This window comes from Sturnira hondurensis, unplaced genomic scaffold (genome assembly GCF_014824575.4).
Source record: "Sturnira hondurensis isolate 20B ecotype Veracruz unplaced genomic scaffold, ASM1482457v3 Scaffold0010448, whole genome shotgun sequence".
Lineage (NCBI taxonomy): Eukaryota > Metazoa > Chordata > Mammalia > Chiroptera > Phyllostomidae > Sturnira > Sturnira hondurensis.
The window spans coordinates 6,713,837-6,737,295 of NW_028083079.1; the positions used below are offsets into that span (position 1 = coordinate 6,713,837).

Genomic DNA, 23,459 nt, shown 5'->3' on the forward strand with positions numbered 1-23,459 from the left:
GGCTGCCAGGCCTGGCTTGGGTTTGACTGGTTTAGCAACTGTAACCCTTTACCTGGAAAGGACACTGTTGCTCCCTGCCTAAGCCCGGACGGTGCAGGAGGTCCTGCTTGATCCCTCCAAACAGAGGTGGGGAAAGGAGCTAACCACACTGTGTTGGAGTCTCAGCAATGCCTCTTTCCAGCTGGATAACCCTGAGCAAGTGACCGAATCTTCCTGAGTCTCAATTTCCCCATGTGGATAACAAAAACTCTAATGCTCTTTTCCCCTGGTTGCTGTGAAGAGACTGAGTCTGGGATCCCCTACCTCCTGCCTTCCTTCCCTCTCTTCTCCCAGAGATGTCTGGGCCCAGAGGAGAGGTGGCATGCCTGCCACTGGTGGTGGCGGTGCCTCCCGAAGGTCAGGGGCCATGGACTGTCAGATTCAGGAGGACCTGTAGACATATAGGTGCTGGTTGTGGCTGCACAGCCAGTATCTGGGAATGCTGGAGCTGGGACTAGCATAGGGGCTTACCCATCTTTTGCAATGGAGACCTGAGGCCCAGAGGAGGATGGTGACTTGCCTAAAATCACCCAGGGTATCAGTGGTAAAGTCTGGCCTAGCACTGGGGCCTCTTCCTTTCTACCTGGGGACCTTTCTCCTGTACCCAAATCCCCCCACGCTCCTGCACTCACAGGCAGAGGGCAGCATAAGACCATGCTGCCCCCATCACAGGCCTCCACACATCTCTGCCCTGTAGCACGAGTTCCCAGGCTGTGAGCTCTCTGAGGGCAGGGTCAGGGCCAGGGCCCATTCACCAGGTCTCCAGTGCCGAGGGCCCCGGCTCCAGAGCTGTGTCGCAGGCAAAGCTGCGTGGCATCTGTGATCATTAACCTGAGAGCCAGTGACCCTGGACCGCTGCTTGTCAGGTCCCTGGGGCAAGGCCAAGCCACAGCAGCCGTCCGTGAATCACCAGCTGAGGGGGTCAGGGCCACCGCTGCTCCAGGAAGGGGCTGCACAGCTGGGGGCTGGGCTGACAAGGAGATTCCTTCTTCCTGTTTGTCTGGATTTTCCAGATTGTCTATTGAGCAGACATCCCTTTAAGCATAGTTTTTAAAGGTAGTGTTTCTAGATCAGTGTTTTGTTTAAAAAAACAAAAACAACCACTACAACAGATACATACTTGTCAATTGTTTTTAACCAACCCCAGAGCAAGTTTTTCGTTGTAAGCCAGTGTAGTAAGGTATAATTTACCTACCATAATGATTCGCCCATTGTAAGCGCACAACACTCTGAATTTTAGTAGTGTTTTCAGTTTGTGATCATCTCCGTAATCCAGTGTTAGATTTCTTTCTATCACCCTCCAATGTTTCCTCTTGCTGACTCCAGGGAACCCGGCGCTCGCTCACTGCAGCCTCCGGCAGCGCGGGCAACAACTTGTCTCTCCTTTCATCCCTTCCAAGCAAACTAACTGCCTTGACGGTTTTCTGTTCGTCTTCCGTGACTTTTAAAGGGTGTATGCAAAAACAGATATCCTTCTAAAAAAGAGGAAAGGAGCTAATAGTTGCACGGTTTACTTTTTGTGCTCAGAGATCTCTCTGCGGTTACTGTGCGCCTTCTGTGTGCCAGGCACAACCAGAGCTGGCTCATTCTGATTTCCCAGCTGCAGAGTGGTCCATTGTGTGGCGACTCCGCAATTTACCTAACCGGGAAATTTGGGTCCCTTCCAGTTTTCTTCACACAATGCTTCAGTGAACACCCTTGCACGAATGTTTTTGTGTGCCTTTGTAAGTGATTCAGAAGGAAGTGGGTCTGTGGCTGTGCTGTGTGTTTTGAGTCTGGGTAATCAAATTGCTGTCCAGAGAGGTGAAAGCTGGTTTCTGCTGCCATCAGAGAATATGAGAGCCGGGGGGCTTTTATAACCTCCAGTCCTCCGGAGTGCCTAAGGAGACTGGGGAGCCCTCTGAATCGAGGCCCCAGCTGGCCCACTGCAGGCTCCACGGCCCAAGAACTCAGCGTCTCCTTCCACCTGCCATCCGCCCACCCCACCCAGACAGGCACTCTTCCGTGTGGCCCCCGGGCCCCCTCAGCTCCTGCCGCCCTTTCAGCCTCATCTCCTCTTGTCCCCTGCGTTTCAGGCTGGATCCCCCCCCCCCCTCCAACTACTCGCTGCATGTGGCCTGTGTTTGCTTGCCCTTTGCCCAGGCTGGTCCCTCTCCAAAAATGCCCTTTCTTAATCTCCCTCCTCCCTGTCCTTCAGTGCTCAGGCTGCAAGTCCCTTTCTCCATGAAGTCTTCTTATAACCCTTACAATCTGGAATCTTCTTCACTCTGTGTGAGTCCCCGTAGCCGTTTATCTGCCCGCAGACCCCCTTCAGCAGGAGGGAGCTGTGGAGGGTGGAGGGCAAACTCGAGCCTGGTTACGTGGAGGCGGGGCTCCAGGAGGAGCTGGGGTGGGTGACTATTGGCCATGGGGCAGGGGGGTGGGAGCCCCCATGTACCTGGCTGTCAGCTGGGCCATTTTCACACGCAGAGACCGATTGAATCCTCAGAAACTACTGTACCCCTTAGTAGATGAGGCGACTGAGGCGTAGGAGAGGAAAATAACTTGCACACAGTGGAGGTGGGAATCAAAGCCAGGTCCCCGACTCCCCAACTCCTACCTGTCATCGAACAGGACTGTGGGGAGAGGGGGCGTGCTGGGATGCGAGTAGAGTTGAGTCCAGCAGGGTGGTGGGAGGGAAGAGGGAGGAGTTGGTGGGACTAGGTGATTCTGAACCGCACTTCTCCTGACCCAAGGACCATGTGCCTCAGAGTGGGGGCGTGCAGGAATGGGAAGGGGGTGGAGGAGTGGGGGAAAGGCTTAGAGCCCTGTCTTCTCTCAGGGAGCCAAGAGATAGGACCTAGAACAACAACAAAAAAAAACCTGCTCAAAAAACAAAATTGGAAACAACTACAAAAAGCAACAGTTGTGCCCTGGCTGGCGTAGCTCAGTGGATTGAGCGCCGGCCTGCGAACCAGACTATTGCGGTTCGATTCCCAGTCAGGGCATATGCCTGGGTTGCAGGCCGGTTCCTTGCAGGCTAACTACCAGCAGGGGACGCACAAAAGGCAACCATACATTGATGTTTCTTTCCCCTCTAAAGATAAATAAATAAAATCTTAAAAAAACAACAACAGTGACTTAAAAAAAAAAAGCAACAGGAGTTGTTACTTAAGACTTGAAGGTCAACCCTGACATCATCTGGGGTGAACATACTTTGCTCCTGGGGAGAAATACATGGGGTTGAGAGATAACAACTGTGTACAAAAATCTTGATAAAAAATAAACATTTTAAGAATAAAAACTTTTTTGATTGTCTAATCACTATTCTGCACACCTGAAACCAATACAAAGAAATACTGAAGAAAAAGGAATAAAAACTTTTTAAAAAGAAGAAAAGAGGGGGTGGTCCTGGCTGGAGGAGGTGAGGGGTCTGCCCACCCCTTCACAAGTCCTGCTGCCCAGGGGTCCAGGCCGCCCCTCGCTGGTGCCTGGGTGGACAGGCCACCCCAGAGTGCCTGGGCCGGATCTTGCCTATCCCGGTTCCTAGTGGTGTGCAGGTTGGCTGTGTACCCTGCACGCAGTGATCCCCTCTGTTAGATGCCGCTGTCGCTATTCCCCCTCTGTGAAGGATAAAGGATGTTATGAAGCCTGGAAAGCCTTCAGTAAATGCTGGAGATGTTAGGTGTGGGTGTGGGCGTGGTCTTGCGTGGGTCACACAGGAAGCTGAGCTGGACTCCCTAACTTTCGTGAAGGCCCCCATTTAGTGTGCATAGAGGTAGTGCCTGCTGTATGCTAAGCTCTGTGCCTGGTCTCCGCCCCCCTGAGCTGGGGGGCGTGGGGGAAGGGGTGGCCACGCCCGATTGGGTTGGTCTCCGTGCGAACCCAGATGTCTCCAAAATCCAGGCCAGATCCCCGCCCCTGGCGGGCCCTCGGGGGCCGGGCTCGGCCCTGCCCTCAGCCCTCCTTGCAGGGCGGTCCTGGCTCCCGCGGGGTGGGCCAGTGACTACTTAAGATCAGTGACCGGGAGGCTTCGGGTGCCGGCTGGGTTTCCTGCAGTCGCCGCCGCCATGGCTCTGCAAAGCTCCGTGCCCGCGATGCTCTGCGCCCTGGTCCTGGCGCTGTGCGCGCTGTCGCCGCAGGCCCGTGTGGCCACCGCGTCGCGAGGGGTGTCTCGGGTGGCGACCTCGGCACCGCAGACTCAAGGGCGGGTGAGTGCCCAGGGGGCCCGGGGGCTCCCGGAGTAACTCTCTATTGTAAGTTCTTGCAGATACAGCACTAGGAAAAGGGGAGTAATTCAGGTCTAGAATGGAAAAACTGTTTTGTTGCTTTGTAAGTATTTCTTGCTGCCTCCGGGGCTCCCATGGACGGGGGTGGGAGCCTCGGGGACCTGGCTGTTTCCCTCCCTAGAGGCTAACCTCGCCTTGGCCGGATTTCTTTTTCTTCCCTGCCTTCTGATTTCTGACCCATCCCCGCCACCTGACCTGTCACTTGTCTCCTCCAATGTCTCTTTCCCTCTGCCCCATTTCTCTCCTTCCCTATTCTCGTTTCTTCTATTTCAGATTTCTCTTTTTCCTCTGATTTATTTCTGTCTTGCCAATATTTTCTCTCTCTTCCTTGTAGTGTGATCTCACCTCTACCTGCTTATTATCAATACGATTATTTATTCTCTCTGATATCTCCTCTGTCCGGTCTGGTTTCTCCTCTCTCCTGTTGCTCCAGCCCTCTGCCCGAGTTCTCTCCGGCCAGGGGACCCGTGCCTGCTGAGTTCTGCCCTTTGGCCCCAGGCTAACAGTCCCACTCTGCTGCATCTCCAGCCCTCCTGCATGTCTGACGGCCTTTCCCCCATCCTTGACCACCTGGTCTCCAGCAGGCTCCTGCAGACCCTGGCTGCATCCTCTCCACCTTTCCAAGAAATGGAATTTGGGGGTGGGGTGCTGGGGGGCAGGAGGGAGGAGGCAGACAGCGCAGGAGGCCACTTGGGCCCAGTCATTTAGACCCTCCTCTGGGTGTGGTGGGGGCCCAGGTGGGGCATGGGAAATCTTCCCCGCTCTCAAAGAGCCAAAGCAAACCTGCTGTGTGGTTTGGGCCAGTCTCCTCCCCTCCTTGGGCCCCAGTTCCCCTGTCTGCAGAACGTGGTTGAAGGATGAGCTCTCCGGAGCCTTCTAGTTCTAAGAGCCACTGAGGATGCTGGAAGGGAACACAATGAGCCCCTGGGGACCCCCAGATTTACCATTTCTGTCTGAGGGGGTCTCCCCATGCTTCGTGTCCTTAGAGCTTGGGGCAATTCCTTCTCTGCCACTTCCTCGCTGGGGACCCTTGGCAGCGTCACTCCACCACTCTGTCCTCCGTTTTCCCAACCAATTGGCACTGAGAAGGGAAGAAAAGAGGTAGCACCCTTCGCCTCCCCATCACCGGAGAGCTGACTAGGAGAGACAGACGCTTGGCCAAGGACAGATTTGGGAGCCTAAACTCCGCTCTGTTCGCTCTGTTCGCTCTCTCACCCAGACGGGCTGTAGAAGGGGTTAGGCCTGCCTTGGGGGTGGGGAGAGTCAGAGGCTCAAGTGTGTTGCTCTTGGTGCTAGAAACCACCCTCCCTCGTGCCCTGGGCTGTCTCCCCGCTGGGGCCTCGGCCCCTGTTCAGGCCCCACCCTGTCTCTTCCAGCCCAGCAGCATGGTGGTGGAACACCCCGAGTTTCTCAAGGCGGGGAAGGAGCCTGGCCTGCAGATCTGGCGTGTGGAGAAGTTTGACCTGGTGCCCGTGCCAACCAACCTTTACGGAGACTTCTTCACAGGTGACGCTTATGTCATCCTGAAGACGGTGCAGCTGAGGAACGGGAACATGCAGTACGACCTCCACTACTGGCTGGGTGAGGCCACCCCCCGCCCCCCGTAAAGCACAGCCCTCTGCGGCGTGGTCTCCCAGCAGCCCCTCGGGAGCTAAGTGACTGCTGAGCATCAAGTGTGTGCTAGGCCCGTGACTAGGGATGACATCCTCCCACACCCTGGAGCCAGCCTGCTCCAGTCGGAGCCAGCCCTGCTCTATCCTTTGGCAAGTCACTCAGTGCCCCTGTAAAGTGGCCGTGGTGGTAGAGCACCCCACTATCTCACAGGGCTGTTGTGAGGAACTTTAACCAAGTTCAAGTTCGTACAACATTCAGAATTGGGGGTGACTTGGGGGCCCTGAGCCCCCTTCATAGCTTCCCTGGCCCAGCCCCAGCCATGCCCCAGTTTACCCTTCAGAGTCGGGAGCCTGGAGTCCCTGCCACAGCTCTGCTGTGTGACTTTGTAAGTCACAGGCCCCTCACTGAGCCTCAGTTTCCTGATCTGAATTGCTGCTCCCAGGCATGACTTCATGCTCAGCAGGGTGAGCGAGTGCAGGGGGACAGGTAAGGGAGGTGAGTGGAGGGGGGTGTGTTGAATTATAGATGAATTATACAGATGAATTAACCGAGGCTCGTGGAAGGCAGGGGTCTGCCCAGCTTCTACAGCCAGGCCAGCGCAGTGCTGGGGGCTCTGGGCTCCTCCTCCATAGGAGGCTGGGACTACTCTCTGGCAGCTGGGCTTACGCTGCTCTGACGTCCCCCAGGCAACGAGTGCAGCCAGGATGAGAGCGGCGCGGCCGCCATCTTCACTGTGCAGCTGGATGACTACCTGAACGGTCGAGCTGTGCAGCACCGCGAGGTCCAGGGCTTCGAGTCGGCCACCTTCCTCGGCTACTTCAAGTCCGGCCTCAAATACAAGGTGGGTCCCGGTCGGCGGGGACAGATGCGCCAGTGGCAGAACTCATTCAGGTCCACTCTCCTGTCAGCCTGTGGGGTGATGTGGGCAGATAGGTCTCAGCCTTTGCAGTTGGCCGGCCCTAGTTTTGAATCCTGTACCCTTCCTGTGTGACCTTGGACAAATCACACTCCCTCTCTGAGTCTCTGGTTCCTTATCTTAAAATGAATAGAAGAGAAAATTCCCCATCGCTTTACAGCATTGTCTTCCTAACCTCAGCAGAAAGGGGTGGACCATGGGTGGAAACTCAGCCGCTCACTTATCTTGGCCTTGGGCCTAGGCCTGTTTCTGCACCCCTGAGTTCTTGTACCCAGCCAACAGAGGGTTCCAGGTTAGGTATTTGAAAGGACACCCTGGATCACATTCCTCTTTCTGTTCATTAGAATTCCCCTTGAACGTGAGCTCTAAGGAGTCTGAACCAACACAGATTTCTCTTTCAGGTCCCGGCCAGGTGGGGCTGAGCAAAATCAAGCTAGGAGCCCTGAGAGGCTGTGCCCTAATAATATGCAGGGTGACATGTGGCAAGCCACTTGGCCTCCCGGAGCCTCCCTTTCCTCTTTGGTTACGGGAAAGCGAGTTATACCTGCCCTTCAGGCCTTGGAAGAGGATTTAGTGAAGGTGTAGCTGGGAATTGCCTTGCACCTTGGAAGGGCTCAGGCAAAGCTGTAGTTTTGTGAAGCAGGAGTTCTCTTTGGTGGGGACAAGGAGAGGATCACAAGCTTTGATGGACCTTAATATCAGAGTCCAAATCTCTTATTTTCAGGGATGGAGGGGAACCTGAGGCACAGGGTGATTAAACAACTCGCCCAGGGTCACACAGCAAGTCAGTCGCAGAGTTGGGACCAGAACCCAGATCTCCTGACTCCCAGCATTCTTTTCACTGCACCAACCTGTCTCTCAAGCCAAGTTGATATTGTTGATGTGCCATGTGGTTTTATAAAAATCATTTTCTCTCTCTGGGCCTCAGGGTCCTTTGCATAAACAGGGTGGTGACCCTGTCTGCCCAGTGAAGCACTGGGAATTGGTTGATGGGAAAGTGCTCGTGAGGTTGAGGTAGCAAAGCACAGGGTGTGTGCTGGGAACACACAGGGCCTGGGGCCTGGGCTGGGTAGAGCTGGGCTGGATTCTCAGAGCCCATTAGCACCCCTTTGGCCAGTTCACATGTGCCCACAGCTCCTGCAGAGCTCTCCAGCTCTCCTTCCTTTGTCCCATTCTGGGGCTGTGGTCCTTGAAGAAGGAGAGGTAAGAGGGTCCCCTGACCTAAGAAGTACTCGGCCTTTTTTGCAGCTCCTGGAGCAGGAAGTGGAAAGAGCACTTGACCAGGAGCCAGAGAGATTGAGGTTCTGGTCCCGAGGCCACACCTCCCTCACTGAGGTTTTGGCCAGCTGTGTGCCTCTGGGTGTGGGCTCTCACACATTCCCCGTTTGGGATTCGTTCAGCAAACATTTATCGATTATGTAACAAGTGCCTGCTTATTGTTGCTGTTTTGTGGACAAGTCAAGCAGCTTGTCCTCTGACCTTTCCCACTAGATCTGGTAAGTGATGGAGCTGGGATTCAAACCTAGGTGTGAAGGGCCAGCACGAACCAGGTTCAGAGTGGACACTTCAGGGTCCCCTGGTCCATGATCTTACCGCAGATGAGGCCTAGGAATCTGCGTGTTTAGCAAGCCTTTTCCATCTTCTGGGGATTCCAGGATGTTCTTGGCCCATACTCTTGAGGAGTGGGTTCCCAACCCAGGTCCAGATTTGGGACTTCAGTCCTGAAAGTTCCTGGCTCTCGGCACAACATGAGGTCCCAGGCTGGTCCTATTTTCCACCTTCGGCAAGTCCTCCGGCCGCCCCCGCACTTGACAGGCTCAACCCAAGGTTCTCGGCCTGGAGCCCTCATCAATTATAGATCCCCGAGGAGCAGAGCTTGTTACGCAAGACTTGTTCCTGTGAAAGCCTGCACCTCAGAGCCACTTCTGTCCTCAGGTGGGAGAAGGGGCAGGGAGGGGACAGGAGCTACGAGGAGGGCTGTCACAGGGCCTGTCTCATCTTGCTCTGCTCCCCACAAATCCTTTTTAAAGAATCTGCACTTTTCAGAATCCTCTGATTGGTCCTCCTCCTCCTTTCCCTTTTCCTGCTTTTTCTTCTTTTCCTCCTTGACTTCAGATAGAACCTAGAGACCCCTTGGGGCTAGGTTATCTGAAACCCTTTGTTCAAACACAATCTGGGCTGGCTGATCCTAGACACCCCTGACCTCCGGGAGCTCGAAGACACCCCTTCCCCCATTGCTCCTATTTCTTAGACCAGGAACTCCGCCTTAGAGGGCGGAGGGGACCAGCCCGGTCACTCGTTTTTCTTTGTTTTGTAAACAGTTTAACATTTTTACATTTTAAAATGTAAAGCTTTGTATATATTTTTTCTTCTTATGACTACAAGAAGAAGGACATATAAGAAGGAAATATATTCCTCCTTCTACAAGAAGAAGGAATGATACAAGCTTAATATAAAATGTCAAATATTATAGAAATACAGGTTTTCAAAAGTAAAAGCCCCTCATGAGCCTGCTCTTGGAAATGTACACTGAATGGTGGATAATTTCTCTATGTGAACGTATAGGTGTGTATATTTGTATAGATGTAGAACTATCTATCTCTCTCTCTCTATATATATATATCATTACTTCAATTTGGAAAGTGGCTTTTAAAACAACTTGTCGTATTCAATTTTGTTCAAATAATTTGATGCTAGTGTCTACCCCCATAATGACTAGACCATACAAAGCAATAAGGAATCCTAAAGTATAAATAGTAACAAATAGTAAAAATTTCAAAAAATTCCTGCCTCCTGCATTCGTAGATCCACTGTCTTCTAAGAGCTTTCTTTTATTATTTTGTTAACTTGCCCCTTCAAGTCTTAATCATATAGATCAGGAGAATTCATTAATCAGGAAATTATTAAAAATCAAGTATTCTTTTATTGTATACATTTTATATACAGATAATTTATTGAAACCAAGATTTATGACACAAACTAACCCTTTAAAATTTTTCTGTTTTTTAAAAATAACAAAGAAAAAGCATGCTTGAACAAATGAAATATTTTAGAGGTGCATGAAAAAAAGTTCGGGGTCTTTCTTTCCCTCCGCTTCCTCGTCTCTGAGGAGTCCATGGAAACAGTCTCTAGACCCACTGTCTCTTCCCCTCCAGCTGAAGGAAGCCCCCCAGTCCGGGGTACCACAGACACGCAGGAATGACTGGGCTGGCAGACCTGGGGTGGCTAGGCCCTGGAACAGTGAGCTTGGGGTAAAACCCAGCACTGCCGCCAACCAGCTGCGACTGTGGACACTGGACTTCACTTATGTGTACCTCAGTTTCTTTGCCTGTGAAGTGGTAATGAGACCTCTACCTGGGGCTTGTGATCACCACACTGCGTGTCTATAAAGCAGGTGCCCTAGACCTTGGCAAGGACTTAGTGAGCGGCATCCCGTTACCAGGAGAGCACAGGATGGCACACCTTTCCCCCAAGCTACCCTTCTTTACCTGCTCCCCAGCAGGACCGCCCTTGAAGCAGGGTGGAAGGAAAGGCCCTTTGAACACCTTGGCAACCCTGCTGAACCCAAGGGGATGCTCTTCAAAGGTCTCATGCTGATACCGAGAAAGGACACAAGAGGGCGCTCCACTTGCCATGGGAAAGTGTAATTTCTACTTGAAACACTGCTCTAACAGCGGCTTGTTCCTGCCTGTCATCCTGAGTGACCCTAGAAACCGTTGTTCTGAGAAGGCCTGATGTTAGAGAAAGAAGAACCTATAGATTCAGTCACATCTGAGTTTGAATCATAGCTTCAGGTTTTACTCCCCGTGAGATCTTGCGTAAATCCGTTCATTTCTGGGCTCTACTTTCCGCATCTGTAAGATGGGAATAGCGACACCTGTCTCATAGATGACACATGCAAAGTGCCCAGAGCAGTGGGCATTGTCATTTCACAAACACTGCCATGTTGCTGCTGTGTGTGGACACAATAGGAGCCCAGTTAAAATGGCTCCCTTGGTCCCCTTGCTTTCATGGCATCTGTGTGCTGAGAGCCAGACTTGGCCTCACTCTGTGAAGTGAAGCAGCAAGGAGTGGGTACATTTCTGGCCTTGGTGGCAGCCCTTCCTCCGTTACCCCGCAGAACCCTTTTCTTGAAGAATGTCTTAGGGGCTAAGGTTCCTGAGAACATCCTTTGGGAAATGCTGGTCTTGAGAAAGGAATATTTGCAGCTTTTGATCCAGGAAAGAGGCCCCGGAGGTCTTTGTAGTGTGAAATTCAGGGGGGTGGCAGCAAGGTGGCATGGAATCTGCTGGAAGGCCGCTAGTCCCTAGGCCAGAATTTCCTTCAATTCAACCCTCTTCCTTCCCCATACCTGCTTCCCTGGACCCCATGCGCCGGACTGACGCTGTCTGCTTGACCCAACAGAAAGGAGGCGTGGCATCAGGATTCAAGCACGTGGTACCCAATGAGGTGGTGGTGCAGAGACTCTTCCAGGTCAAAGGGCGGCGTGTGGTCCGTGCCACTGAGGTGCCTGTGTCCTGGGAAAGCTTCAACACTGGTGACTGTTTCATCCTGGACCTGGGCAACGTGAGTCCTGCCCTGCCCTTTCCCAGGGGACACTGCAGTACTCCTGGGCTGGCCAGGCCTGACTCTGGGGAAGTGGACACATCCATGTTAACACATGCAAATACACAGGCAGGGAAAGCCACAGGCACGGTAGCCCCATGTACACACGAGCTTTATACATGAGCCAGACACACTGGCAAAACCTCAGGTACAGATGTGCCTGGCACTCATAGGTGCCCACACATGCACCCTCAAGCCCCTCATGCTCGTGGGCACAGACCTGCACAGTGCACTCGGACTTTGATTGACATGTGGGCTCCTTGCTGTCTTGTGTTCGTATGCATGTCTCATGTACCCTTTTACATAGTGTCGCTCACGAAATGCATGTCAGGCATGTGCAAAAACTAGAGGCTTTTGCCCACAAGACATGGACCTGGCACCATTATGAATGCCAACATGTAAACTTGGGTGTGTGGTCAAGGACCCACAAGTGTATGTGTCACTCGTGCGGTTGCACATGAACACTTGTATATGGCAACGTGTGTAGATGCACTTCCCAGGCACACCTGACAGGTGTGCGATGCTCTATACCCATTTCTCTCAGACCCACATGTCCACACACCTGCAGATGAATGTGGACAGACACTGCGCCCTGACAGCATGCATACACGTGATACAATGTCCATGCAAGAGCAGGCACACACTTATTTAGTGTGAGCTTTTTACTGAGGTATAATAGGCACACGGAAGAGTGTGAATCCTGTGTGCACAGCTCTATGGGTTTCAGAAAGTGAACACACTGTGTAACCAACACTTGGATCAAGACCCAGAATGTCATCAACCCCCAGAACCCCCTCCTGTCCCCTTCCAGTCCCATCACCCCCAAGGATACCCTCCATCCTGAACTCTCTCAGTGGCCTAGGGTAGTTTTGTCTCTTTCCGAACTTCACACACGTGGAACCTTTCTATTTTATGTTTGACTTCTGCTCAGCATCCCGTTTCTGAGATCCATCCATACCATAGAGTGATCAGTCTCCTCGCTCTGTGAGATCCCATTGGCTGGATGTGCCATAATCCGTTTATGCTTTTTATTGCGGTGGCACTCAGTGTAGTTTCTGGTGAGGGGCTTTTACATGTGGTGCTACTCTGGTGTCCTTACACGGGTCTTTTGGTGGACGTCCTGAGGGAGGGATTGCTGGCTCATAGGCCATCAGTAGACTGAGCTCTGGTAACTATGGCCAGATGGTTTTCCAAGTTAGTTGTACCGATTTTTGCTCTCACTAGCAGGCAGACATTTTTACACACATGCTGTGTGTAGCTGTACCTGTGAAAAACACTCATCCCGAGCCATGCACTCATGTAGCCTGGTGCACACGGAAGGCACTCCCTGGTGGGTGTGCGCACACACTCCACAGTCCCCTCGTCACCCTGCACTGGGCAGGGCTTCCACGAAGGCCGGGCCACTGCCTCACCTGGGGTCTCTGTCCTACAGGATATCTATCAGTGGTGCGGCTCCAACAGCAACCGATTTGAGAGGCTGAAGGCCACGCAGGTGTCCAAGGGCATCCGGGACAACGAGCGGAGTGGCCGGGCCCAAGTGCACGTGTCTGAGGAGGGCGCTGAGCCTCAGGCGATGCTCCAGGTAAGGACAGCCACGTCCTAGGGGTGCAGGGTAGGGGCCAAGCATGAAGACCAGGTGCTCTTCACATTTACCCATTTACCAGGTGAGTTTGAGCTGAATTTGCCCTTCTGCCGCGCTGGAACTCTAGGAAGTGGGGAGGGGCAGCTTCCCCAACAACTCCCAGACGCCCCTGGGAGGTGGGCTGGAATCCGTTCCCTGGAGTTTGCTGAGCTCGTGAGCCACAACCTCCAGCTGGGAGGGCCAGATCCCTGAAAGGAGTGTCTCCACCGCTCTTGAGGATAGACCAGGTGCTGGAGCCTGGTCAGAAAATAGGGCCAAAGCCCAGTCCCCTCTTTCCTCTTCTGACCGCTCCTGGTAGTTTATGGCCCCTTTTGTCAGCCGTGTGACACGATTGTCAGTCATCTCACTTTGTGAACGTATCGATAGGGCCAACGTCATGAGGAAGCGGAGGGGACCCCGAGCTCTGCCCCGTGCCGCTTAGCCCCCGCGTGGGGGTGTTGAGTTCAGGAAGAGTAGGAAGGCGATTATGATGACAATAGGGGTGGGGCTGGGGCTGGGAAGGGTGGAGGGAGCCAGAATGGAAGAGTGAAATGGGAGTCACAGGTTCGAACTCCACTCTGCCACTTCCCAGCTGTGTGCGTAAGTCACCCATGTCTCTGGACTTTGGTTTCCTCTTTGGTGAAAGGAGAGTGGTAATCTGTGCCTCCCAGCATGGGTGTGACCATTCAGTGGGGTCCCTTAAAGGCATGGTTGGAAGGTGTGCTTGGGAACCGTGGGTCTCGTTCTTGGACGCCGCAGGAGGAAATGGGAGTCACTCTGCAGGGCTGCCCTGGAGACAGAGGAGCAGGGCTGAGGCCGTTGAGCTCCACACACGAGAGGCATGTGAAGTGGTGCAGGATGTCTTCAGGGGATTCCTCCCTCAGCGGAGGGTCCCTGGATGCCCACGTGGCCCCTGCCTGCTGTGGAGGGGCCTCTGTCAGGAGCCCAGGCCTCTCCCCGGGGAAGGAAGCTGCTGGGAGCTCACAGCCACCCTTTCTCCCGTCTCTCCATCTCTGCAGGTGCTGGGCTCCAAGCCCACTCTGCCCGAGGGTACCGATGACACGGCCAAGGAGGATGCAGCCAACCGAAAGCTGGCCAAGCTCTACAAGGTGGGCCTCATCTGCTCTGTCTCCCGGGGTCGGGACGGGGAGGCGGGGACTCGTCCTTCCTGAGCTCCACGTGCACAGAGCACGCCTGGGGGGCCTGGCTTCTGCATGTCTCCCGTGGACACCCATTATTTTCCTTTGCCTCCTGCACCAAGAGCAAGAGAACGCCGTCTACTGCAGACAGATCTGTGTCGTGCTCATCGGTGGCGTCTCGGCAGCGTGTGTCCTCTCCCTGGGACGCTGTTTGCTAGTCTGTAAAGTGGGGAGGAAGGCCGTAAAGGGAACTTTGCAGGGTTTCTGGGAGTCGAAGAGAAAACTGGCGGGAAGTGTTTCCGGAAAGTACGTGGGGAAATACTACAGAAATGGGCTTGTGTTTGGGGGGTTATGGTTAATGACTTTATGTATAATTTTTTCCCTGTGATTTTTAAAACTGAACGGAGGCTGCTCTTGAGCTAAGGACCTCTGGCCGTGACACTTGGGTTGTGCCCTGGGCTCATTTGTGGTAAAATGACGAACGGGCACAGGTTGTCACTACCTCCAAAGAAAAACCAGATCAGTGACTTTTAGCCTGACAAAGTCATATGTGTTCACTGTGAAAATAAAGTAGCAAGCAATACACAAAAATATAAAGAGATACAATATACAGGCGATGTATAATAGGATTTTATACTTGAAAGCTATATAATTTTATTAACCAATGTCCAATAAAAAATTAATATGTAGATTATATGTCCTATATAATTCATACATAGATATAGCCATAAAGCTTTACTGATTGAAGATAACCAGTACTATTTTTAAGATGTGTTTTAATGACAAAAATGACAATACTCAAATTTTAAAAAGTTGGCTTCTCCTCCTCCCTCTCTGTAGGTTACCATGGTTACATAGTTTCCCTTTAGTTGAAGGAAGTCCAGATTACCTCTTTCTGTGTCTAATTATATACTTTCCCCTCTCTCCTCGGTATAAGTGGATGCCAACCATTCATGCCGTCCGGTGGCCTTCTTTTCTCCCCCCAGCGTGGTCACGGACATCTCTCTTTACTGGAGACCCACGTGGCCCTTTAGAACAGCTCTGTGGTGTTCTCGGTGAGGAGTGTACGGAGTCAGCACATCCCTGGCGCTGGCCAGCAGGGCACCTTTTCCGAGGCCCGGCAGGCCCTCTGTGCACTTGGGCTGAGCATGGCAGTAGAGCAGGTTCCCACCCAAGGTCACAGGCTGCATAGTGAGCTGGTGATCGAAAGTACTGGTTCTAGAGTCAGAATCCGGAGTTCGAATCCCAGGCCCGGTACTCAGGGTATGCAGATCACTGAACCTCTCTGTGCCCTGGTTTCCGTGGGAATAAAGTGGGCACAGTAGTGGCAGTATCACAGGGTCGTGGCAGGGATGAAAGGAATTCCGTAATTACATGAGTTACCAGGGCTGGCACACACTACGTACTCAATCATATTTGAAGTCCTGCTACATATTACCAAACTGTACCCTAGAAGGGCTCCCAAGTTACCCTCCTCAAGGGTTGGAATGTGCCTGTTTACCCAGAGCCTTGTCCACCCTGGGTATTGTGAATCTTTCGAATTTTGGCTAGTATGGTGCATGTTTTTTTGTTTGTTTGTGTGTTTTGTTTCATTTAATGAACTTTTTATTTTGAAATAGTTTTAGGTTTGCAGAAAGATTGCAAAGATAGTACAGAAGGTTCCCAAATACGCTTCATCCAGGGTCTGCTTAACATTTAGCATAACCAGGTGCATTTGCCAAAACTAAGAAATTAATGTTGGTTCAACATTATTAACTAAACTACAGACTTTATTCAGATTCCCCAAGTTTTCATTCCAGCTTCCAAGCCAAGCCACTGCTCTGCATTTAGATTTTTTGCTTTTATTTATTTTTCTTTGATGAGACCGACTGTCTTCTCGGCCAACTTGACAGTCCTTCCCCGGGGCCACGCATCCCTGCATTTACCCCCTGCCTTTCCACGTGCAGTGTCTACGTGACACCCGTGTGTAAGTCACGGACGTAGTTGGACAAAGCAGAAAAGGAGAGGGTCCAAGTGCAGGTGTCCCTCTGCCCTGCCATCTGCGGAGGGGGTTGGGGAGTGGGCCAACTCATGCGTTGGCTTGGGGACACCCTCCAGGCAGGCCGAGGCAGTGGAAGTCACTTGCCTTCCCTTGTCCCCTAGGTCTCCAATGATGCTGGCAGCATGTCAGTGTCACTCGTGGCTGATGAGAACCCCTTCGCCCAGGGGGCCCTGAGGTCACAGGACTGCTTCATCCTGGACCACGGCAAAGATGGGAAAATCTTTGTGTGGAAAGGTAACGGGGACGGGCGGGTTCTGTGGGGCTGTGGGCAGGAGCCCCTGCAGCCTGGTCGAGGGCCATCACAGGTGCCCCGGGGCAGTGGCGGGCTCCTCAGCGGGAACCAGGAGTCGAGCCACAACCCTGGCTTTGCAGTTGACTCGCTGTGCGATCTTGGGTCTTTCACTTGCCTCTGTGGGTCTCAGACTTAGTTGGGCTAAAATCAGCATTTCAAAAATGTGTTGTAATACCAGTTCTCAGGTTAATTGGCATTATATAAAAAGTATGTAAAAATACATATATATGGCTTTGTGGTCAAATAAGTTTATTGTCCAGACTGGCTTCAGTTATGTTCACAGGTCAGTTTACTGCAGGGCTTGTAAAGTGCCTTTAGCTTGCTGATGTGTGCTGGGGCTTTTCACAAAGGCGGTCTGGTCTGTGTTTGAGAAGCACTGTGCTGGGGTCCGTGGGACTCCGTGTGGACCGTGTTGGGTGCCGACCATGGGAGGCTCCTGGACAACGTTGTCCTTAGGTGTTGCTGAGTAGACGCATTGGCGTTGTGTCAGATTGGCCCCAAGGAAGAGGACAGAGGGAGGGAGGCCATGGGTGCAGAGAATGGCAGAGGAGGACCGAGAGTTGAGCAGTTGTGGCTGTCATCATCATGGTCATCGTCATTGCCATCATTTTGGCTCCTTGGACTTGGGGACTGAGGGCTGATGTGAGCCAGCCAAGAGCTGTCCAGGCACAGGGCTGCTCTGAGGGTTGGGACGAACTTCAGACTGTGGAGTCGGAGCCTCGCCCGCACCAAACTGTGGAGGGATGGCCTGGGGGGAGGACGGGTCTGCATGTGTGGTACGGAGGCGTCAGGGTCGGTGGGGCAGAGACAGCTTTCCCACTTGCTGAGGCACTGACCCAGGCCCCTCATCCTCCATCTGCTGATAGGCAAGCAGGCCAACATGGAGGAGAGGAAGGCTGCCCTCAAGACGGCCTCTGACTTCATCTCCAAGATGAACTACCCCAGGCAGACCCAGGTGAGTCTGGAGTCAGGTAGGAGGGTGAGGGTGGGTCCAGTTTGTGAGAGAAAGGGCTAGGGTGAGGTGGGTGTCCTCTCTTGGGGTGGACTGGGGGTCTGAGGCTCCCCAGGGACCCCTGCTGGGTGGCCCCTGTCCTGGGGGTTTCAGTTCAGCCACATTCTGCTCCTCCCTGGCCTCTTTCAGGTCTCTATCCTTCCTGAGGGCGGCGAGACCCCACTATTCAAGCAGTTCTTCAAGAACTGGCGGGACCCAGACCAGACAGACGGCCCAGGCTTGCCCTATCTCTCCAGCCACATTGCCAATGTGGAGAGGGTGCCCTTCGACGCCTCCACCCTGCACACTTCCACTGTCATGGCCGCCCAGCATGGCATGGATGACGACGGCACGGGCCAGAAACAGGTAACTGCGGGGCTGGGGGCATGTCCAGATCCTACCCTCACTCCCTCCTGGGCATGTCCAGCCCACACTTGGCCTCCTGCTGCCCTGGGGACTTCTCTGCATGGGGTTTGGACCACAGTTCTGGTGGGTGAGATACTTTTGTCTTCGTTTTTTACAACCAGCATGCTCTAAGCACCTTCTGTGTGCCAGCCCTGTGCCAAGTGTCTCGGACCCACCTGCCCATGAGGAGTGCCTGGTGTGGGAGGGGTGGCGACCACAGCCGATTGCTCAGGCCTGTGTGGTCAGTGGAAGAACGCAAGGGAGCACAGGGGTTATGGGAACAGGGACAGGGCGGGGAGGGTGGTTGGGGCCGTCTCTACAGAGATGTGGACTCTTTGGTTGGACCTCAGAGTAGGCAGGAATTTGCTGCCGGACAGGAGCCGTGGGCCTCACCGGCAGGAAGCCATCCCGGGCGCCTGGTGCTGAGAGCACCCTCAAGGAGGGGCTTCTGGGAAACATAGATTCCATTCTGTGTGGTAGACATAGCAAAAAGTTAAATTTTATTCATTACTGTTTGTGATATTGATATTATCATTCATTCATTCATTCATTCATTCCTTGAGTAGGAGGGGAGGATGCAGTGAGAATGTTCAGGTAGGGCAGTGTGGCAGCCTTGCTGTGTGACATTGGGAGAGTTACTTAACCTCTATGAGCTGCACTTTTTTTTTCACCTGTAAAATGGGGTTTTAATCATCCCACTTCATCACCTTCAGGAATTTTCAAGGTCCAAAGATTGCAGGCTTCTGTTTGCTGAGATTTAAAGGGCTCGCCACCACTAGGTGGCGCTGCAGGGCCTCGCGGCCACCTGGGAAAACAGCTTGGAAAGAGATCTGCTAGCAGGGATCACCCTGAGGTCACTTAGTGATACCCCTGCCTTTGGAGCTCATCTGTAAAGTCCAGACAGTTCAGTAATGATGCAGATAATGGTGATATGAGTAATAACAACAACAATAATTTAATAATGAGAGTAGCTGCCAACTACAGAGCAATCGCCCCATGCCAGGCTCTGCTAGACTTTCATGAATAAACTCACTTGATTCTTTCAACAGCCTCTCGAGGTGGGTACTCTTATCAGTCCCACTTTTCACATGAGGAAGCTGAGGAGCGTGGAGTTTAAGCCGGTTGTCCCGGGGCACGCAACCTCGGAGCGTTGGAGGCCGATTTGGCTCCAGGCGGTGTGCTGACCTGGGCTCTCAGCCCTCACGGGTCACACTTGCTGGAGGCACGTTGGGCGTGCCACCTTGCAGCTGGCAGTCCCTGGGCCAATTGTTCCGAGGAGCACAGACGGAGTGGGGCAGGGATACAGTGTGAGGGTTCGGAGCAGGACACACAAGTGGCTCTGTGATTTGGGGAGCTTACTCAGCTTCAGGCCGAGCCCAGATGGAGTCATCGATAAAACGCTTGTCCCGCGGTAGAGCCTCAGGGTGGCCCCCCAGCTGGCCTGACTCGGGTGGGGGTGCCCCTCCATGCTGAGGCCAGCTTTGCTCCGGCAGATCTGGAGAATTGAAGGCTCCGACAAAGTGCCAGTGGATCCCACCACGTACGGGCAGTTCTACGGTGGTGACAGCTACATCATCCTGTACAACTACCGTCATGGCAGCCGTCAGGGACAGATCATCTACAACTGGTGAGGGGCCGGGGCCGCCGCATGCGTCGGGGTGGGATATGGGAGGCACCAAGGGTGGGGGGCAAACGGGGTGGGGGTGTGTGTCTAAGGGTGTTGGGAAGCTCCCATCCAAAGGGCAGCGCCTGTGCTGGTGTTTGTGTAACAGATTCCCTGCTGCTGCATGCTTGGGTCGATCCCAGCCTTTCATCATTAGCAGCATCACGGTGGTTGCTCTTCAGAGAATCGCTTGCCCCCTCTGCCTGTCAGTTTGATGACCCGTAGTCGGGAGATTTGTGGGCTGCTCAGGTCCAGGCCCAGGTTGAGACTCAGGACTCTGCGTGAGCCCTGGTGCTAGGCGTCACTTCCTCTTCCAGGCAGGGTGCTCAGTCCACCCAGGACGAGGTCGCTGCCTCTGCCATCCTGACCGCCCAGTTGGATGAGGAGCTGGGAGGCACTCCTGTCCAGGTGAGCCCAGTCCATTGCCCCTTTGGGTCACACTGCGGGCCTTGTCCATCTGTTCACTCATTTGTCTGGTTCTCCATCCACCCCAGACATTTATGAGGGCTCCCACATGCCTGGCACTGCACCGGCGGCCATGAGCACATAGACCTGCCCCTGCCCTGATGGGGTTTCCGGTCTAGGGAGCAGAGAGGCGTTCAGCAGACATGGACACAGATGGGTGCATCTACACACAGGGGAGATCAGTCACACACGGGGAGTGGAAATGCTAAGATGCTGGGGGAGGGAAGCAGGAGAGGCAGCCTGGTGAGCAGCTCAGACCTATCCACGGGGGCAGCCTCTTAGGACTGAGTCCTGTCTTCACCTGTGGGCACCCCTGGGCAAGTCACGGAGCCTCTTTATCCTTCTGTGTTCTCCAATGGGGGGATAACAACAGCCCCTCTCTGGTCTGGGTGCTGTGCAGCTGACGGGTTAGGATTTGTGAAGCAGTTATCGCCAAGCCTGGCCCATAGGAGGCTGCTTATACGTGCACTGGAGTCTAAGGACATAGATCCCGAGTGGGATCTAATTGGATTAGAGACTCGCCCCCACCCCCACCCCCCTGCCTCACCCTCCTGAGGGAGGGACTTCCTTCTCTGGGGCCTAACAGATGGTTAAGAGTTGACCAGGTAAGGAGTGAAGGGAAGCACTGTCTGGGCAGAGGGAAGAGTATATGCAAAGGCCCTGAGGTGGGAGGAGACACTGGGTATGAGAATGATAAGAGTCTGGAGAACCCAAAAGCCGTGGTGAGGATGTTGACCTTGACCCTAAGAACAAGCGGATGTTCTTGAAGGATAACAGGTGTGAGGTGATTTCAGAGTCTGAACGGTTTTTCTGGGCTACAGTGTGGGGTCCTGGGGGGCAACAGAGCCAGGCTGGGGAGATAAAAGGGAAGGAGACAGACTTTTCCTTCTTTTATTTCACACTTAGAGTGGACAGGGCTCTAGATTCACGTCCAAGGTTTGTGCCCTGAACTCTGTGACATTGGTGTCCCCTGGGTACCGGGCACCCTGTGGGATGATCACCATCTTAGCTCACTTGCTCCTGACAGCAGCCTTGGGGGTAGCCTTTCTGGCCCCATTTTACAGAGGAAGACCCCGAGAGGTTGAGGCACAGACCGGATTCTCACCGTCAGGGTGGTGCTGGGACCTGAGCTCTAACCCAGCAGTGGTGGGTCCTACTGGGAAGTGACCACAGTACCCCAGCATGCACATGAGATTTTTCTGCTAGAGGTAGCTCTCGGGGCACAGCAGGGATCTGAGTGGGCGCAGGGGCAGGAGCGGATGTGACATACCTTGGCGAATACCTGCAGCCTGCCTCTGGGGCGCCCTGGCCGTGCAGGAGGGGTCCCTCCAGCTCTGGAAGGTTGTGTTCTCACCACTCCACTGGCTCTTGTGCCTGGAGCTGACATCACTGTCCTGGAAGCATGTCCACGAGCCATCCCTGTGCTTCCATTTAAGGGAATATTTGCAAACGTGGGCTCTCTTGCTTCTTGGAATAGACTGAGGGTCAGCAAGGCAGGTTCCCTGGGGAGGGGAGAGCGACTGATGCAGTGCCAGGAAGACCACAGGTCAGAGCGGCCTCTCCAGTGTTCCTGGAACTTCCCTTTCCCCGTCCAGCCCTGTGTGCTTAGGGCCAGCTCCATACCACACATGCAGACACATGACGGCCTCGTCTGCAGGGTCGGCCTGGGCTGTGCTGGCCTGGGAGGGAGGTGGGTGGAGTTCCCCACAGAGGGACTGATGCCCCTATTTCCCTGACTTTTCTCCTGTCTTCCCGCCAGAGCCGTGTGGTCCAAGGCAAGGAGCCTGCCCACCTCATGAGCCTGTTTGGTGGGAAGCCCATGATCATCTACAAGGGTGGCACCTCCCGCGAGGGCGGGCAGACGGCCCCTGCCAGCACCCGCCTCTTCCAGGTCCGGGCCAGCAGCTCTGGGGCCACCCGGGCCGTTGAGGTAACTGACGCCCAGGCCGTGGGCCCCAGGAGGGCGTGGCTCCCCTAAAACCTCCTAGGCCTGCTGCACAGATCTGTGGGCACGGGGTTGGGAGGGGTTTCGGGGGGGTTAAGAAGCGGTGTTTTGTTCCTTCCTGCCCTGGCAGCAGGATTGTATGTCTTAGGCTTTCCCCTGTTTCAAGGATGCCAGTGCCCCTTGCGCATCTTCCGTAACAGGGAGCTCACTACTCACGAGTAGTTCATTCTTCACCATCTGGCACTGTTCCTGATCACATTTCAGTTAGTTACTGTCCCTTTTGTGGTGGAAGGTGCACACCCGAACATAATCCTACAGGACGGTCTGAGCAGCCCAGAGGAGGGGACTCTCACCTCCTCTATCCTGGGCACTCAGCCTCTGTTAATGCAGCCCAGAATTCTAGAATCACCTTGGCTAGCCACGGGGCACTAGTGACTCTGGACCTCAACTGAGCCTCTCAGTGTCCACAGTCTGTGCCTTCAGCAGCTGGGATAGTGAAGGCACAGCAGCTAGAGACGTGTGCTCATCCAAGTCCCCACCTGAGCTGGCCCTGCTGCAGTGTCCTGGGCTGTGAGGAGGGGCTGGGAGCGACCTGTCTGGTTCCTATTAACCGAGCAATGTCCTCCCAGATAATGCCTAAGGCTGGTGCACTGAACTCCAACGATGCCTTCGTCCTGAAAACCCCCTCGGCCGCCTACCTGTGGGTGGGCACAGGAGCCAGCGAGGCGGAGAAGACCGGGGCTCAGGAGCTGCTCCGGGTGCTGCGGGCCCAGCCTGTGCAGGTGGCAGAAGGCAGTGAGCCAGGTAGGAAGGAGCAAGGAGCCTGCTGCTCTCCGTGGGCTGTTGCTGTCAGCTTCCCTCCGTTCCTTCTTTTTGGGGGGGCTCTATGTCATGCACCCCTCCTCAGTGCCTGTCTGCTAAAGGATATTAAATAAAGGGGGCTGGATGAAAGAAGGGCTTTGGTGAGTGAGGGAGGGGCCTCCAGGAGTCAGAGCATGGGGAGCTGAGCCTGGGCTGGGCAGGGAAGGCTGAGGGGGGAAGAGGGTCAAGCTTGAGGAAGAAGCTCTGAAAGACTGAGGCAGGAGCGGTGGCCTCCCGGAGCCAGCGGCCTCTTCTAACCCTTAGCCCCTCTGTGCCCAGCAGTGCCCCAGGCAGCCTCTGATTCCAGAGTGTAGGTCAGGAGCATCTTTCTGTGCCACCTTCTGCTCATGCTGTTAAGCTCACTCCCTCCTGCTTGGTGCTTAACGGACCTGGGGAAGAGCAGCATGTCCCATGAGACCTCTGAGAGGACGGACATGCTCTTTATCTGCCAGGTCCAACTTGGTGGCAGTAGTCACGTGTGGCTAATAGAATGTCACTGATGGCAATGAGTGAGAATGAGGAACTGAAGTGTTAATTGTATTTAATGGTAATGAACTTACGATTTGAAGAGTCCTGTGTGGACAGAGCAGGTGC

The 23,459-nt window shown here is 53.9% G+C and overlaps 1 protein-coding gene across 4 annotated transcripts in view; it reads left to right on the forward strand.

Annotated features, from left to right (window-relative positions):
* The window catches only part of GSN (gelsolin), a 48,629-nt gene that overhangs the window by 21,433 nt on the left and 3,737 nt on the right, over nucleotides 1–23,459 (forward strand). For 2 of the 4 annotated variants that reach the window (XM_037059187.1, XM_037059185.1), the window contains 12 exons: nucleotides 5,684–5,888; nucleotides 6,608–6,762; nucleotides 11,242–11,403; nucleotides 12,875–13,024; nucleotides 14,083–14,172; nucleotides 16,345–16,477; nucleotides 17,402–17,490; nucleotides 17,677–17,892; nucleotides 19,425–19,558; nucleotides 19,912–20,002; nucleotides 21,819–21,989; nucleotides 22,634–22,808. In XM_037059187.1, the coding sequence (XP_036915082.1) occupies nucleotides 5,693–5,888; nucleotides 6,608–6,762; nucleotides 11,242–11,403; nucleotides 12,875–13,024; nucleotides 14,083–14,172; nucleotides 16,345–16,477; nucleotides 17,402–17,490; nucleotides 17,677–17,892; nucleotides 19,425–19,558; nucleotides 19,912–20,002; nucleotides 21,819–21,989; nucleotides 22,634–22,808 (1,762 nt within the window). In that variant the 5' untranslated portion in view covers nucleotides 5,684–5,692. Of the gene's footprint in view, nucleotides 1–4,018; nucleotides 4,230–4,311; nucleotides 4,351–5,683; nucleotides 5,889–6,607; nucleotides 6,763–11,241; nucleotides 11,404–12,874; nucleotides 13,025–14,082; nucleotides 14,173–16,344; nucleotides 16,478–17,401; nucleotides 17,491–17,676; nucleotides 17,893–19,424; nucleotides 19,559–19,911; nucleotides 20,003–21,818; nucleotides 21,990–22,633; nucleotides 22,809–23,459 lie in introns of those variants that run through there. The other 2 variants (XM_037059184.1, XM_037059186.1) reach the window with 2 other exon arrangements.